Source organism: Sorghum bicolor, chromosome 9 (assembly GCF_000003195.3).
Source record: "Sorghum bicolor cultivar BTx623 chromosome 9, Sorghum_bicolor_NCBIv3, whole genome shotgun sequence".
Taxonomy (NCBI): Eukaryota; Viridiplantae; Streptophyta; class Magnoliopsida; order Poales; family Poaceae; genus Sorghum; species Sorghum bicolor.
This window is the reverse complement of record NC_012878.2, coordinates 56,094,759-56,112,118: the sequence shown is the minus strand read 5'-3', so window position 1 is coordinate 56,112,118 and position 17,360 is coordinate 56,094,759. Positions and strand designations below refer to the sequence as shown.

Genomic DNA, 17,360 nt, shown 5'->3' with positions numbered 1-17,360 from the left:
CATGTTGTGTGGACCCATGTCATTACAACTCACAAAAATGATTTCTAGCTTTATGTATTGCATTGTGTGCTTGATTTCTTGTTCCCCATTGTAACCAACCACTTCTATTCGTGTCCTTGTCAGAACTGTAACACGCGTTTTCTATAAACTCACATATCACGTGTATGCGTAGCCGCACTAAGTCCAACTATGATGTAATAAACCTTTAAAGGGTCTGTCTAAGAACCATTGGATAGAGGTGAAGGAGTGTGGATCACCTCGAATATCTAAATGTGAATGACGATAACTGTGATGCTTATCTTTCTGGTACTGAAGCAAGCTAAGTCGGCAGTTATGTACAACAAAACATTCTATATTTTGGCTTGCTTTTATGTCACAATTAGAATTGATCGAGAACTAAAATACAATATTATTCTACTCATCGAGAATTAACATACATTATTATTCCAACCAACTTTCTACTCGGGTCTTCCATCAGCATTTCAATCCGTTGCTTCAAGGCATGTTGATCCATGCCACTATTACTCACAAAATGATTTATTTATCTATTGTGTCGGGTGCTGGAATGCTTGTGCCCCTACTCTAGTCAACTATTTCTATTTGTGACCCAACAACAACTATGGCATCCATCTTCTATAAATCTCACAACTATAAGTGCTATCACCCATATTTGTAGCCACACCAAACTAGTGATGAATCAAAAACTTAAAGGGGTTTGTCTAAGGATCATTGTTAGGTAGAGGTGAAGGAGAAGGAGCAAGTCACATCAAACATTTAAAAGGAGAATAAAGGTATATGTGGTGTTTATCTTTTTTTGGTAGGCTTGAAAGCAAGTTAAGTTGTTGATTATTAATACAATTATTCTCTTTGGACTCATCGTCACATCCCTTGGACTCAGAACTATAATACACAATTCCAACCAACATTATTATCACTCATAGATTCCATGTGTGTGTTGAACCAGCCCACATTATTGCTACTCGCAAAATAATTTCTTTTTATTCATAGAGGCGAAGGAGCATGGATAACGTTGAACATCTAAAGATGAATAATGATATCTACGATGTTTATCTTTTTCATATGTTGTAAAGCAGGTTAAGCCGATAGTTATCAATACATGAATCTATATCTATATATCTTATCAAGGTAAATCCTACTAACTATTTCTCTTGCCATGCAAAGTGTCCACATCAACATCCACTAGAACATCCCACTAGCACATTCAACTTATCTCAACATGCATATGTCTTCATTTAAGCTATTCATATTAGTGAACCACATTATTTATTAATATATATTACTGTATTACTAACACCATATATATAAATTCTTAGTAATTAACATTCTACCATATTTATTTTCCTTCTTCATATCTGTGGCAACGCGCAGGGAATCCTCCTAGTTCAACAAAAAAAATGCCCAAGTTTTCAGCTTGCTTCCATATCACTAGAGTTGGACTGTTGGACTCACTAAGATGTCGAATGCACTTCCAACTAACTTTCTCACTTTGGCTTCCGTCTAAATGTTGAGTCATTGTTTAGGGGTGTGTGTGGACCCACTTCATTGCCATTTACAAAAATAATGTATTTATTTGTTGCATTTTGTGCTCAAATACTTGTTCCCATATTATAAGCAACCACTTCTATTCATGACTTAGCAAGAACTATAGCACCCGCCTTCTCTAACCTCGTAGTTAGAAGTGCTATCATCCATATATGTAGCCGCATTAATTCCAGTCGTGATGTATCTAAACTTTAAAGGAAGAGAAGTCATCGGTTATCAATACAGAAAAATGCTTCAACTTTCGACTTGCTTTCATATCGATTGGGTTGGACTCATCAAGAGTAATAAAATATAATTCCCACAAACTCTCTTGCTCACGACTTCCTGCGTGCGTGTTGAGCCACGGGTTTTTGGCAGGTTGTAAAGCAAGTGAAGTCATCGGTTATCAATACAACAAAAACCGCTTCAACTTTCGGCTTGCATTCGTATCAACGGAGTTGGACTCACCAAGAATAATAAAATATAATTCTAATGCACTCTCTTACTCACGACTTTTTGTGTACATGTTGAGCCAGTTTTTAGGCAAAGCAAGCGAAGTCATCGGTTATCAATATAGTAAAAAAACGCTTCAACCTTTAGCTTGCTTTCACATAAATGGAGTTGGCCTCATCGAGGATAATAAAATATAATCCCAACCCAACTCTCTTGCTCACGACTTTCTGTGAGGGTGCTGAGCCACTTTTTTGGTAGGTTGCAAAAAAGTGAAGCCATTAGTTATCAATACAACAAACAACGCTTCAACCCGTTTGCTTTCTTATCATTGGAGTTGGACTCACCAAAATTAATAAAATACAATTTGATCCAACTTTCTTTCTTACGGCTTTCTGTGTGCGTGTTGAACCACTGTTTTTAGATAGGTTACAGAATAAGCAAAGTCATCGGTTATTAATATAGAAAAAAATGCTTTAACTTTCGTCTTGCTTTGATATCAATGGAGTTGGACTTCGTCGAGAATAATAAAAGATAAAATTCCAATTAACTCTCTTTCTCATAGCTTTCTGTGTGCGTCTCAAGCCGCTGTTTTTTTGGTAGGCTGTAGAACAAGCGAAGTCTTCGGTTATCAATACAACAAAAAAAAACTTCAACTTTCGGCTTGCTTTTGTATAAATGGAGTTGGACTCACCGAGAATAATAAAATAAAATACCAACTAACTCTCTTGCTCACGGCTTTCTACGTATGTGTTGAGCCATACATAAACCCATGCCAGTGCAACTAATATTCTTTTTATCATTGCACCGAGTAATCAAACAAATACAATTGCACACGCTTTCCTTACGCATCCAACCTATCTATCTAAGACGAAAGCCAATGGTGTTGTCGAAATAACAGTACCTCTTTTGTACCAACGAGATGCTCCCACATAGGATGATGAAAATGTATATGCAATACAAACTTCGAAAAAAAATGTATAATGTAATATCAAATCAAATCCAAAAAGTAAAAGCTCCATCACGATTCTCAAACGGCTTATGATCGCATCGATCCAATCCTTGTCATCTAATCACGTGACGATCCAGCGCTCCAGCTTGTTGCCATTCATTCAGATTTCAGAACCGGCGCTAGATGAGCGGATCAGCCCACCAACCCACTTGGCAGCAAACGTGCCGGAAACTATAAACAAACGGGTAAACCTGAACTCGGGGTCCCAATAAGTCGCGGCACCAGATCTGGATCCACACGACGGCCCCTGTTTTGTGCTCTGTCCCGTCTCCCTCCGTCTCGTCAGCTTCGTTTGTTTCCTTGCCCCGGTCGGTCCAAACTCCAAGCGCAACTCTGCGTCGCGTTCGCGTCCCCTCGTGCCGTGCCCGCGCGTGCCGCTGCCGAGTGCCAGCCACCCGCGCTCCAGCTTTGCCCGTTGCCGTCGCCAATCCCGGCCAGGCCTAGAAAAGGCCCGCGTCCCACGTTTGCCTTGGTTCCCCCGCCCCTATTGACTCCCTCCTTCCCCGGCACTGCGCAGCGCGAGTGGGGGGCGCTAGTCACTCACACTCGGCTCCCTCGATCGCTCTCGGTCGTCGGACCCGTCTGCGTCGCCAGGAGGCGAGAGAAGGCAATGGCGGCGGACGGGAACGGCGCGGCCGCTGCCGGCGGGGACACCAGGGCGGTCTTCGCGCAGATCTACAAGACGCTCAAGGAGGAGCTGCTCACCGACCCCGCCTTCGAGTTCACTGAGGAGTCGCACCAGTGGATCGACCGCGTAATGACCCCTCTCCCTCTCCCTCCCTCCCTCTCTCTCGCTCTCGCTCGCTGTCGCTGCGGTCCTTCCTTTTCTGTCGCTGTTTCCTGGTTTGATCCTTGTGGCGTGTGGGGGTGGGCTCCGTGCGCCGTCGCCGTGTGGTCCAGCGGGTTCTCTTCATGATGTCCCGTTTAGGTTCCACCCCGGATCGGCGGACTCTCTGTAGTTCGTTGAGGCACCGGGTTCTAATTGAAGCGAAATTAATTCTGTTTACCGCGTGCACATGGTGGACATATTATGGGTGAAATAAATGAAGAAAGCACCGGATCACGCACTGGTAAATAAATGAGCGAGGATTAGTCCTCTGAGAACAGCTTGTTACTGCTGTTTATTTAGTAGTATGTTTTTACGTGGGCTGGATGGAACGGATCAACACGTACGGGGAGTGGAACTGGAACTTCCGTTCAGTTGGGTGTTGGGTTGGGTTGACGGGCTCTGCTTTTGGACATTGAATTGCTGCCAAAACAGAGCAGAGCTCGTGATTATTAGGCTCCGCAGTTAAATCCAAACCACCGTAGCAGCTATTAATGGATCTTGGGTGTTTTAGCAGGTCGCTTACTGTTTGTTCTATTAGCTAGTGCTTTTGATGTGCGTTGCTAATATGATATTTCTCTGTCTTCCTCCTTCAAACAGATGGTTGACTACACTGTACTCGGAGGTGAGGAGATGATTCTGAATTACTTGCTTTTACATTATACAAAAAAAACTAGTCACACTTTTGATCCATAGCTGTTGTCCAATGACAGGCAAGTGTAACCGTGGGCTCTCTGTGGTTGATAGCTACAAGCTGCTGAAGGGTGCTGATACTCTGAGCGAGGAGGAAATGTTCCTTGCTTGCACCCTTGGCTGGTGCATTGAATGGGTAATGCTTTTGCCCCCAATGTTGTCAGGAAGAATGTCAGTCGAGCAATTGAGTAGCTCATCTAAAAGTTTGCTGATCTGTTTCAGCTTCAAGCTTTCTTTCTTGTGCTTGATGATATCATGGATGAGTCCCACACTCGTCGTGGCCAGCCTTGCTGGTTCAGGGTGCCTCAGGTTAGCCATACTGAATACCAAAGCATTCGTCTATTTTTCCTCTGTGTAGTAACTTCAGTGCAGATAAATTTCTAATTCTCTTTGTTAAGTTATAGCTAAGGGTGGATTTTCTTTGCGATAGGTTGGCTTCATTGCTGTGAATGACGGGATTATCCTTCGCAACCATATCTCACGGATCCTTAGGCGCCACTTTAAGGGCAAGCCTTACTATGCTGATCTCCTTGACTTGTTCAATGAGGTAATTATATGTTCTGATGCACATCAATGTTCAGCTCAAGCTTTCAGATTGTTGTAGGTCCTGATTATGTTGTTTTGTTTTCTTAGGTTGAGTTCAAGACAGCTTCAGGTCAGCTGCTGGACCTTATCACAACCCATGAGGGAGAAAAAGATCTGACAAAGTACAACATAACAGTGTAATGACTCTGGCAAAACATTCTTTTGTACTCCTATGCTTTACCATGTGAACTAAATGTTCCTCTCACATTGTGATGTTTAGCTTTAGAGAAATGTTCTTTAATAGCATATATATGGTAATTCTGATTCAGGATGTCCCTTTTATTTACTGATGATTTCCTGCAACTGGTTTTGCAGTCACGGTCGTATTGTTCAATACAAGACAGCCTACTATTCATTTTATCTGCCGGTAATTAACTCTTTTTTTTAACTTTTGCATATACTATTTTCGTGTGACCCCTTATCTAGATTATCAGTACCACATGAATGTGTTACTGATATGCTGCTTTATCAAAGGTTGCATGTGCCCTGCTGCTCTCTGGCGAGAATTTGGACAAGTATGGTGATGTAGAGAACATCCTTGTTGAAATGGGAACATACTTTCAAGTCCAGGTAACACCTATTTTGCTGTGTATCTATGTGAACTATTTTCTGTCACAAGCATTAGTCTACTTAGTATTAATATGATTGTTCTCTATCAGGATGACTATCTGGATTGTTATGGTGATCCTGAATTTATTGGCAAGGTTGGTGCATTTATCTATTTTAGTAACTTGAACTAGCATCCTTGTCATACTTTTTTTTTCTCTTAGCTATTGTGATTTGATCGATGTTAATTTTTAATATAGATTGGAACTGACATTGAAGATTACAAGTGCTCATGGCTAGTTGTGCAAGCCCTTGAGCGTGCTGATGAGAGCCAAAAGCGCATTCTATTTGTAAGTCATCTCCAGACCTCTTTCAAATGATTAGAAATTTGTTGTCTAAAGCTTTATACAATTGATGGCTCTGCAGGAAAATTATGGCAAGAAAGATCCAGCTTGTGTGGCAAAAGTGAAGAACCTCTACAAAGAACTTAACCTAGAGGTCTGTCTCTACCCCTGATGAAGCTTTCTATTGATTTGTAGATTGTAATCACTTGCTTATGTAAGCTCACCATAAACATGATGCAGTAAATACTGATTAAAGATCAATGTGACGTGCATTTTGCATATAGTACGGGGGTGTTATGTTTGAGGAACCATCCCATCCTAGATGAGGTGGTTCAACATGAGTCCATCCCTCATGCTTATATAATTATTAGTTTGTGAGAATGAGGTGGTGATGCATCAACTCATCCCATTCAACAAACCAAACAAAAAGTTGAGGATGGGCCCACCTTATTCTCAAACCAAATTGAACACCCCATATGTATGTTCATATGCCCCATATGTTACTGAAATGATATTGATGCTTTGGAGACTATACACGTGTGCAATGTGACAAGTTTCACTGGACGAAGTAGCAATCAGCCACACCTTTTCTTACTTCTTTGTCTGAAAATAGGATGACATACTGAAGCACTTTCTCAAACCTTTCTAAAGTCTGACATTTTGTTTATCACTTTGTTCCAGGCGGTATTTCAGGAGTACGAGAGTGAGAGCTACAAGAAGCTGATTGCAGACATTGAAGCCCAGCCAAGCATCGCGGTTCAGAACGTGCTGAAGTCCTTCTTGCACAAGATCTACAAGAGGCAGAAGTAGGGTGCTCTTGGATAAGGAGCTCAGGAGCTGTTACTCCATCCCATGCTTGACAGATACCGGACTTCCTCACCTTGCTGCTCTAGTATGATGTGGAGCTTATATAGTTAAAAAAAAATCGATGTAGTATGATGCACCTTGCTGCTCTGAATATTAACAGGCAACTCAGGCAAGGTGCTGTTTCGGTTTGGTGGACCGCATGTTGCAAACAGTAAATTGGCTGTTCTGTTATTTGCATCTTATCGACTTCTTCTTTTGGCCACCGCCCTCCTAGCCGTTTTCAAATAAATTTCTAGCGCGCCACTTTAAATCTAGGAAATTAGTAGGCTAAGGTGAAACGGTGAAACTAAAGTGAACTTTACTTGTTCATCGAAACGGGATTTTATGGGCCGGACGATGCCCGCATCTTCTATGACTTTGTGGTACACTATTTTGGAAACAAAAGCGCCATGACATGATAGAAGAATATTCCAAAACCTAAATTTCAGGAGCTTGAGCAACAAGCACTGTTTACTCTACGCAACAAAATGATTCTCCAACATGTCCATATTATATTAGTGGTTCCAGTAAGAGCAAAAAGAATAAGGTGCTATTTGGTTGTAGCATTGGTAACGCAAATGGAATCGAATTAAAGCTGTGGCCGTTACCGCAAGACATATCATTTGAACTAATTTGATTTCCATTTGTGTTATAGTCGTACGAACCAAACAGCAAATAAGTTACAAGCGCATAGCTTTTCGAAGCAGCAGTCCAGTGAGTTTGGAGTAAATCACCAAGACAACTTTATATAAGAACACAACAATTTAACAGGCAAGTGTACATATAAAAAGGAAAGGGAGCAGGAACTGTCATTGTTTCCGCAGATGGTAATGAAGTGTTGCATACATGACATCTATCTTTTGGACAAAAGAACAGGATATAAACACTTGCTAAGTTAACATATATGAAATTCCATCCCTTCTTTTTCCAGGCACCTAATTCTAATTCGATTGGTTGGGAATCCAGAAAGTTAGAGCAGTTGATGCAGTTGCAAACATTGCTCGACGAGGGGCCCATTTCAATGCAGTAATAGGACCAATGTGACTGTTCCAACAAGCAATCTGCAAAACAAATCTGACACTAAGAATCATAGCAACCTAACAACACATGTTAAAAGACTGATTAAAGAAAAGCACCTCTTGTACTGTATTGATGTTCCAAGCGTGCAGGGTTCCATCACCTGATCCTGCAAAACCAAACATATCAGGTAGCTCTCTTAGGAAAAAATCATCTTCTACATTCAAATTTCCAAGGTTTCTTCATAGGAGCATGTGTAAAGTCTAAGATGTGCTAGAACTATGTAAGTGCAACATACTATCATATGATACAATGATCATCACTGCATTTTTTTTATTGGAAGGTTAACACTTTAGGCAGTATAGGTTACTAAATATACATGGTTGGTTAATGGCAAAAGTGAAGCTGAAGGCAAATAACATATTGAATTCTATTACTTGTCAGATCTATCCACAAAAGCGATGCAAAGAAAAAGCACCTTATTAGGTCTTAAGTGCAGGAAAACTAGAGGGCAATTTTCAATATCAACCAGAATATGCAATTACCTGAAATTACATATTGACCATCTGGAGTGAAAGCGGCTTCATTTGTTACATTAGGAGATGGCTCTAAACTAAAGCCACATCTCTGCAAATTACATTGGGATATTAGCAAAAGGATGTAAGATCAGAAAATGTGCACCAAAAGGATTGGTATCTGAAGCACAGAAAAAGGCAAGATAATATAACTCAACTTATCCCCTCCATATGCATCCAGAACATATATATGGTTGTTAGTTGTTGTCAAAAGCATAGACTTGCCATCGTTGCTAAATTTGATGTCAGAAACTTCAGCTGTATCGCCACCAACCAAGAAAGTGTCAAACGGACCCTGAAATTGGATTGATTCACAAGATAAATATTTCACACCCCTTCCACAAATACATGGTTGTTCTGTGTTATGTTCACTACATACCTTGTCATACGATCGGGAATCAAATAACTTGATAGCACCCCCTTCCATTGCTACAGCAAAAACAAGTCCCTGCTGATCATATGCAACAGAAGGTCTACCACGCAGCCTTAGTATGCCCTGAATCAAGCATGAAAGAGCTTAGAGGATAAAGGGCATCTTTCATCTCATAAATGTAAAATAATCATAGTTGATTGCTATAGTGAGCTCATCAACTAAGTTCCACCCAAGATTGGTAGCCAACCTGACAAGCATTTACGCGAAGATCCCATATTCTGACACTGTGATCAAGTGATCCTGACATAAAGCTATCATTGACAGGTGACATACATAATGAAACGATCCTGAGATGAAAGGGAACACCTATCAGCATCTGCCCCTCAAAATGTGTTGCCACAAAGAAGAAATGCAGAGCATCAGAAGAAAAATAAAACAAACCTGTCTTTGTGCCCTTTGAAGTATCTTAAGCAACGGTTGTCATACAATGACAGATAACGAAGTGACTCTGCAGACTCTAGGTTGTATCGTGAAGAGCATAAGATAGAACTTGGATGATGAGTAAAACAGACACGGTCAGCACCATGTTTCCTGTGATATGTAGTCTTCAACAACCTGAAACAATAGTCAGCAGGTTCTAACTTGTTGGATGATCCAAAGATTTCATAAAACATCCGGAATGAACAAATGTTGCCTGACAGCACAAGTAAATCGCATCTCTAGCAATATGGTCAACATGACAGAAGAGGAACACTAAGACATAACCCATGTATATTTATCTCTGGTCATTGCCAGACATGCTGCATCTACCCATTAGGAAATTAGCTTCAATAGCATCTACTTCAGTAACATTGATTCTAACCAAAAAAAAAAAAATTGGATTCTATAATCTCTTGCAGTAGGGTACCCAAAAATCACATTGCAACACGAACTGTCTATTGAAATCAATCAGTAAGCCAATATTTTCCTTCACACACATTAGATTCCACACATTACAGCTGCATCAAAAAAGTGAGGAGAAATCAAGGAAAGGCTAGGGTACCCACGTCGCGCTGGTGATGTTGTACAGGCGGATGGAGTCGTCGTCACTGGAGGTGACCAGGAGATCTTCCTTGCGGTGGAAGTCGAGGCAGTTTATCTTCCCGGCCTGCAATCGATTTGGGTGGCGAATTAGTGCGAGGCGAAAAACTTCCAAAAAATAGGTGGGTTGGGGCTTCTAGCACCGGAACTCACATAGTCGGTGAAGACAGCGCCGATGGCCATGCCGCGGACGATCTCGTCGTCCAGCTGCGGCAACGCCGCCGCCATCTTGTTCCCGGTGGCTGCTGCTATGCTACAGACGAGTCCGCCGCAGCCCAGGTTTTCGATCTCAATTGGAGGAGGATGGGGGACGACTACAGTCCGACCGGGTGGCAGCCAGTGCCACGCCGACCACGGAATCTTCTCGCGCGCCAGCGCGCGATTCTATCCCACGGCCCAGCCCATCTCGCGCGTTCCCACGTTCTCGCCCCGTGCCAGCCCGGCCCAGCTATCTCTACAACTAAAAAGATCCAAATGTCATCGTTTTTGCCCCGCTACTGACCCCGCCAGTGCTAATCCCGCCGCTAAACATCCTTGCCCCGCGAGTTTCGCCATGCGCCCCCGCCCGTGCGGAACTGCCGCCCCCACCCACGCACGACTCCTGTCTTGCCCACGCCGCCTGCGGCCTGCCTCCAACCGGTTGCAGACCCCTGAACCCCGGGCTCCTTCGCTCCCTGCTCCCTCCAATCCCATTGATCTGGCGCACTTGGCCGCCGTCACGACGTTGCCACGGAGAGCCTCGATACACCTGCTCCCAAGTTCCCGACCTTCCTTGACGGGCGTCCTTCGGCTCCGGCACGGAGAGTGCCCCGACATCCCCAATTCCGGCCCACCGTCCGTCGATGGCTGCTCTGTACAACATGGTTGGGACGCGACGCTGCCAGGCCGCCCCTGCTTTGTCACGCCAGGCAAGGTCTCCACCGTTGTACGCCACGCGCTCGTAGACGACGTCGGCTGCCGTGGTGCTCAGGGTCTTCGTCGGTCCCTTTGCCAGATCGTCATCGGGTGCGGTTCTTTGTGCTTCGATCTGAATGTTATCATTTTTCTCTTGTAGAACACATTATCTCCACTCCGATGAGACATTAGTTCAATGTATATAATTCTTTAGTTGAAGAGCAACTTTTTGTTCGCTGGAACGTCAGTGACTCCGTGACTGCGGAAGAGATGTGCCACTGTAGCACCACTCACAAATGGGCATTCTGGCATTCAAGTAGGTTCAGTAACTAAACACTAAGTATAACTATATGGCGATATGTGAGCTGGATCATCCGAATGAGTTCAACCAAACACTAAGTATAACTATATGCATGGCGATTGAGGATGAGCTGCGATCTCTCAACGTGCGGTCATGATTACTTGATATGAAATAATTAAGCTAGCTGATTCACTAGATCCATATACCTCTGAACATTTCAAAGTGGAAAGTGACATGTTAGAATTAACAGTTGGATTGTTGAGGACTACATACTCCATCCACTGTAGGACTTACAAGAGCAATGAATCTAATGGAGTTTATAAGCTAAAACCTCTGCCAAATCACTAAAACAGTGAGTACCTATAAAGCCTGATAATCTCTGTAATGTGGGTTTTAGAATTCAGATGATTTAAATCGGTATTTTTTCAGCTTGGCTCAGATATACTGAAATTCGCAGTATTATGCAGAGTCATAAATTCTAAATTTAAAAGTGATCTCAAATATAGAATCTACAGTTTATCTAAAAAAACTAGGAGAAATCAGTAATTTAAATTTCAAAGGCAGTGCAATTTACAAGGTCGCAAAGCCTTCGCTGAGAAACAGAGGGTTATAGACATCTGGTTCTATAGCATTTGTTTCTTGCATTTTTGCAATTGGTACTGATCTTTGGGCAAATAAATGACTGAAATTTCCAAAACAAGACCTGAAGGATCAGTAACAACAGTTCCTCGTTGATGGCATATTGGCATGAACATCTGCAGGGCCGTGGTGTCCCTGGAGGGTGCTGGAAACATGCATGATATCATTCTTGATGCCTTCATGCTTCTGGTTCGACACTACAGAGGGAGCTTTTATCTATTTTTGTTGATCCATGAATGCATGGTTGTGAAAATTTAGGAGCACCATCCCTAATTTTATTTGGTATGCGTCAAATGAAAAGGAAATTTGGATCACTGATAAATGGGTGTACCTTTGTATTTTTGACACAGCTAAATAATGATTTTTGACACCTACCCAACTGATTGAGCCTCATACATCTTGGAGGCCTGATATTGTTCCATCATCCAATGTAAGAATGATTAAACTGTGCAATACCAACTCACGATTCCTTATTTGTACAGAACACGTTGGTAGACACCTACTGATCCTGTTGCCTTTGTTATTTCTGTGTTGTGTGAATCCTGTCTATATGCTTTTGAAGTTATTTATTGACTTTCTTTGCAATTGGTTTCTATTCTATCTTGTATGGGATTGTGTAACATTGTTCTCCGTTTGAAATGTTGTTAAATCTGAGTGTACATTCGAGTATAAGTAATTCGTGCAATTCTTGCATGGCATGCCCAAAAACTTAAAACAATGATTCACCAACTAAAAATGAGAGAGACAAGGGTTCTGCACTCTGCAGTATATCTATTATAACAAATTTGCAATATTGAGCTGGTTCTTTTCTGTGAAGTATGTGGTGCTCCAGAAGAATTAATTTACCATGTTTTACTGGAATGCTCAATTGCTAAGGAATTTTGGCATCAGGTAAGGGTGGGGATAGGAGTGAAAATCCCCCATCTGAACCCGCTAACTTGGGCAACAGATATTATATCTGGAGTGTGCCCAGAAAAGGACCTAGCAGTGTTTTTGTGTGGTATGTGGGCATTGTGGATGAGAAGAAACAAAAAGCGCCATGATGAACATCTAATCAGCTTGCAACATGCTGTAGAATGGGTGAAGGATATTGCTTTTGATCTCTGGAACTTGACCCATCAGCTGAGGTCCAAGGGGCCAACGCAAGAGATGCAGAAGTGGAGGAATCCAGCTCCACGATGGCATAAGGTCAACACTGACGCTGCTTTTCTTACGGATGATTCTTGTGGTGCGTCGGCATGTATTATCCGAGACCACCATGGGCTGTTTAAAGCGGCGCAGGCACAGTGGTATGTCAGGGGTCTAGATGCCTGCACGATGGAAGCCATAGCATGCAGGGATGGTCTGAACTTGGCAAGAAGAGTTGGCGTGCAAAAGGTGATGCTTGAAACTGATTGCCTAGAGCTTATCAATCTGTGGTTTAAGAGGGACACACAACGCTCCATCATCGATCCACTGCTGAAAGAAATAGATGCTATAAGACTTGCCTTTCAGGAATTTTCTTTTTGTTACATTAATAGATCTTGTAATAAGGTAGCGCATATTTTGGCGAAACAAGTTTCGGACACACACCGCTTGGAGATGTGGTATGTAACTCCGGAGCGTGTGTCTGACCTGGTAATGTCTGAGGCTTCGACCGGTTGATTTAATGAAAGGCAAGCAAGTCACAAAAAAAATTGCAATAAATTCCTGTTCAACGCAATGCCCAATAACGGCTAAAGTTGCTAACAAAATTATTCAATATGATCCAATTTCAACATTTACTAAATGTTATGGGATTTTACATATATTTTATTTTATACGTGTAGCTTACATAATGAGATTCTTTGTACACCCGTAGCAACGCACGGGCACTTAACTAGTGTAGGGAAAAAAAGAGAAATAGTAAATAGTATTAGAGATAAAGAAAATATATAGGAGCAAAAAAAAGTGTAGGGTGTATTGACCTTGTGGCTAGATAAAGTCATTCTCCACCACCATATACAACAATTGGCAACTAGTTTGAGGTCTTTTGCACACAACATAGAACAAGTGGTTGTTACACACCAGACCTTGTGGCTAAATAAAGTCATTCTCAACCACCACATACAACAATTGGCAACCAGTTTGACGTTTTTGCACACAACATAGAACAAGTGCTTGTTACATATTTCCTAGGCATTTTAAGAATTTTAGAGAGTCAAAATATTTTAAGTTTGACTAAAATTATAGAAAAACTATAAAAATTTGTGATATCAAATAGGTATACTATGAAAATATAATTAATAAATAAGAAAAGAATGTATTTGAAGTCACACCCTGAGACTCCCATTATTTTTGCATCCCAAAGAAGAAAAAGAAAAGAAAGATTATAAAAGTTAAAATATAGAGTAACAATTCAATAGAATATAGCTTGAAGAGACATGGAACTTCCAGTTCGTCACGAACTTATGATCTTCACTTTGACAAAAGACATTGCATAATTAACTGCGCAACACAGCTATGAGACTGACAGCCATTGTGCAAAAAAACCTATATTTTACCTTGCATAAAATTTAACCGGAATTGCGGGTTTAGAACTAAAGGTTTTTTCAACCAGGATTGTGGATTCGCAACTTAAGTTTTTTCCAACCGAGATTGTGGATTCGGGACTAAAGGTCAGGATCTTTAGTCCCGGGCTACACAACCGAGACTAAAACTCATCCTTACAACTAAAAAAATAGTTGAAATCCTAGTAGACCACTCTTCATGTCTATCAAAATTTTGGATGCTCTCTTTTAATTAAACCGTGGGAGACCTTTAGTCTCAAGTAGAAGACCTTTAGTTTGGATTTATGAAAATCAATCGGGACTAAAAGCTACCCTTTAGTCCTAGTTTGAACCATGAACCGTAAATAAATGTTCCTACTGCAAAAGTCTGCTACACTATTCATTGGTCAGAAGATTTTAGTCCTGATTGGTGATTTTAACTAGACTAAATCTTTTATTAGCCCCGAGTCAATTTTTGGACGAGATTAAAAGCCAAGATCGAAAGCTCTTTGCCCAACCCAACACTGCCAATAGATGTCCGTTAGCCCAGCCTCTCATCCTCTCTGTTCAATACTCTTAGTGGGGTTACCATTTTGCTCGTGAACTGCTTGATAAACTCAACGGCGTGCCACCATTCTTGACCACCACCGTCTTGCTCATGAACCGTTGGATGAACGGGAGCGCCCTCTGACAACGTCCACAACGACTCAGCACTGCCGCAGCGGCTATTGCAGGGTCAATGCCTCCTCGTCACGCCCACGCTGGTTGCCCTCCCGCGCACTTCCGTTTAACCCCACTTGACGTCGCGCTCAAGTATAGATGGACACGCCGTGCCCTGCGGGCCGGCCCAAGCACGCCCTACTGGACCACTTTTTGTGATGGGCCGGGTCGATGAGCACAACCTTTTTAGCAGGCCAGGCCGGCCCAAGGCCCACCAGATACTAGGAAAATACTAGACCAAATTTGTATACATATTAAATTATTTTAAAATCTTTTCTAACATTTTTTGATGCGAAGATCATCTATTCGTTTTTTCTTTTTTTTATCATTGCCAAAAAAATATTTTCTTGATGACATGGTACTATTAAAAAAAATTAAAGAAACTATAATGGGCCACTAACAGGCCTCTCTTCTTTTACCGGGTTGTGCCGTACCAACTCACGAGCCTAGGGTGTGGCCCAGGTACGGCCTACTCCTCCAGACCGTGCCAGCCCAGGCCCGCTAGTTATTGGACCGGGCCGTTTTTGGGCCAGACCAAAATATCAGGCCTTGTGCCAGGCTCACGGGCCCGGGCTGCATGCCCATATATACGCTCAAGCTCACTGCGCATAGGGCCTTGGCGGATGCGTCCTCGACTGTCCAGTTGGCCAGCTTCATGTCCACGTTCATGCAGGGCTCCTCGACGCATAGGCCCTGCAATGACCTATATTGGCAAGTGAAGGAAATGGCAATGGAATTTTTTTTTCATACAATTTGATATAATCTATATTGTTTGAGACTCTCTTCAAGTTTTTCACATTGGCAATGCATGTTCTTTACCTCAAGTGCCTCAATTTGTTGCCTTGCTTCTGAAGCTCATCTTCTAGTTCGGTAATCCGTCCATCCATTATATAAGAAATCCCATTGCCATTTCCTTCACTTGCCTCATCAACCTCTGAATCAGAATCTGAAGAAGAAGAAGAAGAAGATGATGATCCATCACTCCCCTTCTTGGAAATGTGTGAGCTTCCACCAGAACCAAGGAACACATCGAAGCCAACTGCTCTTGTTTTGTGCTTCGGTTTTGCTGTGTTCTGTTCCTTGTTAGGCTCTGGAGCTGGTGAAATTGATTGTGTCTCGGAATCAGTTTCAGATATACCAGAGCCTTGAGACTGCATGCAGTGCAAGACCCTTGCGCAATTCCCCAGAGTCTCGTTGTCATAACGCTCAGCAAGAGCACGGTACATGCGATAGAAGTTCTCGACATGATTTACAAGCAGAGGCCTTCTTTGGAAATACATCTCAGCCTTCTTTGAAAAAGAATCAGTGAATCACCTTCATCCTCTATGAGCTTCAGCGTCTCTTTAAATTGGTATACTTGGGTCAGTTTTATCATCCGATCACGACACGATCTGTTGTATGAAAAAAAGAAAACTGCCTGATATTTTTTTATAATTAAAAACTGCCTGGATTGAACCGCATTCGAGAACACCGCGAGCGCATCGGCACTCTGCATCCCCGCCGCCACCGTCGACCGCGAGCCGGTTCACGGCGACCTATCGCCCCGCCTTCATCGTCACCCTGTAATCCGCCCTGTTTCGGACACCTGCACGGATCCGGATCCGGACCGAACTCGCGAGTCCAGGTCCGTTAGGGAATCTATCGTACTAACATGGATTGAGATTTGCCTCTCTGCTGCTCGGATCAGTTCCCTAATCTTTTTTTAAAGGAGTTTTACTCGGAATCAGTTCCCTAATCTGATCCTTTAAAAGACAAGGGGTGAGGCGTGGTAGAACACCCCCTGCATGGATTTAGAGCACTCACAATGCAAAGCTCTATCACAGAGTCATAATTAGTTACATATTATTTATGATATTTTGCTAATATGATAGCATATTTATTGAAGAAAAAGATAAAAAAAAAATAAGACTTCAAGTCTTATTTACACTCTAAGTCCACATTGTTTGAGGTAATAAATAACTTTAGACTGATAGAGTCTGCATTGTGAGTGCTCTAGGCTTCTCTTATTATTTTTTTTATATACTCTCGCATAACTAGCATGCTTATGTACTTTGATATATTAGTCATAACAAAATGTACTTGGATATATTTAAGTTCTTTTTCAAAATGATGCGATTTATTTTTTTTTTAAATTATTTAAATGTGATAAAGAAATTGTGCACAAGATTCCCTAATTGATCGTTTGGCCTTGGAGTGCCTCTTGCATAGTCTTGTCTAGAATAGACTACTTGCACTACCGGAATCCCCTTGAATGCTGAGTACCCGCGGGTTTATCAAGTGCATTTTGTTGGGCACTCGCCAAACACCCACTTTACCGAGTGCCCAGGGAAGAACACTCGGCAAACACAAAACACACAACAAAATTGATGTTTGTCGGGTGCCACAGGCCAAGCACACTTCCATTTTTTGC

The 17,360-nt window shown here is 42.1% G+C and overlaps 3 protein-coding genes across 3 annotated transcripts; 2 read left to right on the top strand and 1 right to left on the bottom strand.

Annotated features, from left to right (window-relative positions):
* LOC8061092 (farnesyl pyrophosphate synthase) lies at positions 3,312–7,067 on the top strand. Its single transcript, XM_002441413.2, has 12 exons — positions 3,312–3,758; positions 4,431–4,455; positions 4,544–4,659; positions 4,746–4,832; positions 4,954–5,070; positions 5,157–5,245; positions 5,424–5,475; positions 5,583–5,678; positions 5,768–5,812; positions 5,915–6,004; positions 6,081–6,152; positions 6,680–7,067. The coding sequence occupies exons 1-12, from the start codon at positions 3,615–3,617 to the stop codon at positions 6,806–6,808; spliced, it is 1,062 nt and encodes a 353-aa protein (XP_002441458.1). The 5' UTR covers positions 3,312–3,614; the 3' UTR covers positions 6,809–7,067.
* On the bottom strand, positions 7,564–10,216 carry LOC8061091 (protein ANTHESIS POMOTING FACTOR 1). The gene is made up of 9 exons (XM_021447670.1): positions 10,043–10,216; positions 9,856–9,956; positions 9,251–9,424; positions 9,057–9,156; positions 8,816–8,932; positions 8,594–8,731; positions 8,407–8,488; positions 7,981–8,030; positions 7,564–7,905 (listed from the first exon to the last, which is right to left on the bottom strand). Exons 1-9 carry the CDS (start codon positions 10,115–10,117, stop codon positions 7,786–7,788), a joined length of 957 nt encoding a protein of 318 aa, XP_021303345.1. The 5' UTR covers positions 10,118–10,216; the 3' UTR covers positions 7,564–7,785.
* Positions 10,443–12,184, top strand: LOC110430490. The gene is made up of 2 exons (XM_021448204.1): positions 10,443–10,894; positions 11,846–12,184. The coding sequence occupies exons 1-2, from the start codon at positions 10,443–10,445 to the stop codon at positions 11,979–11,981; spliced, it is 588 nt and encodes a 195-aa protein (XP_021303879.1). The 3' UTR covers positions 11,982–12,184.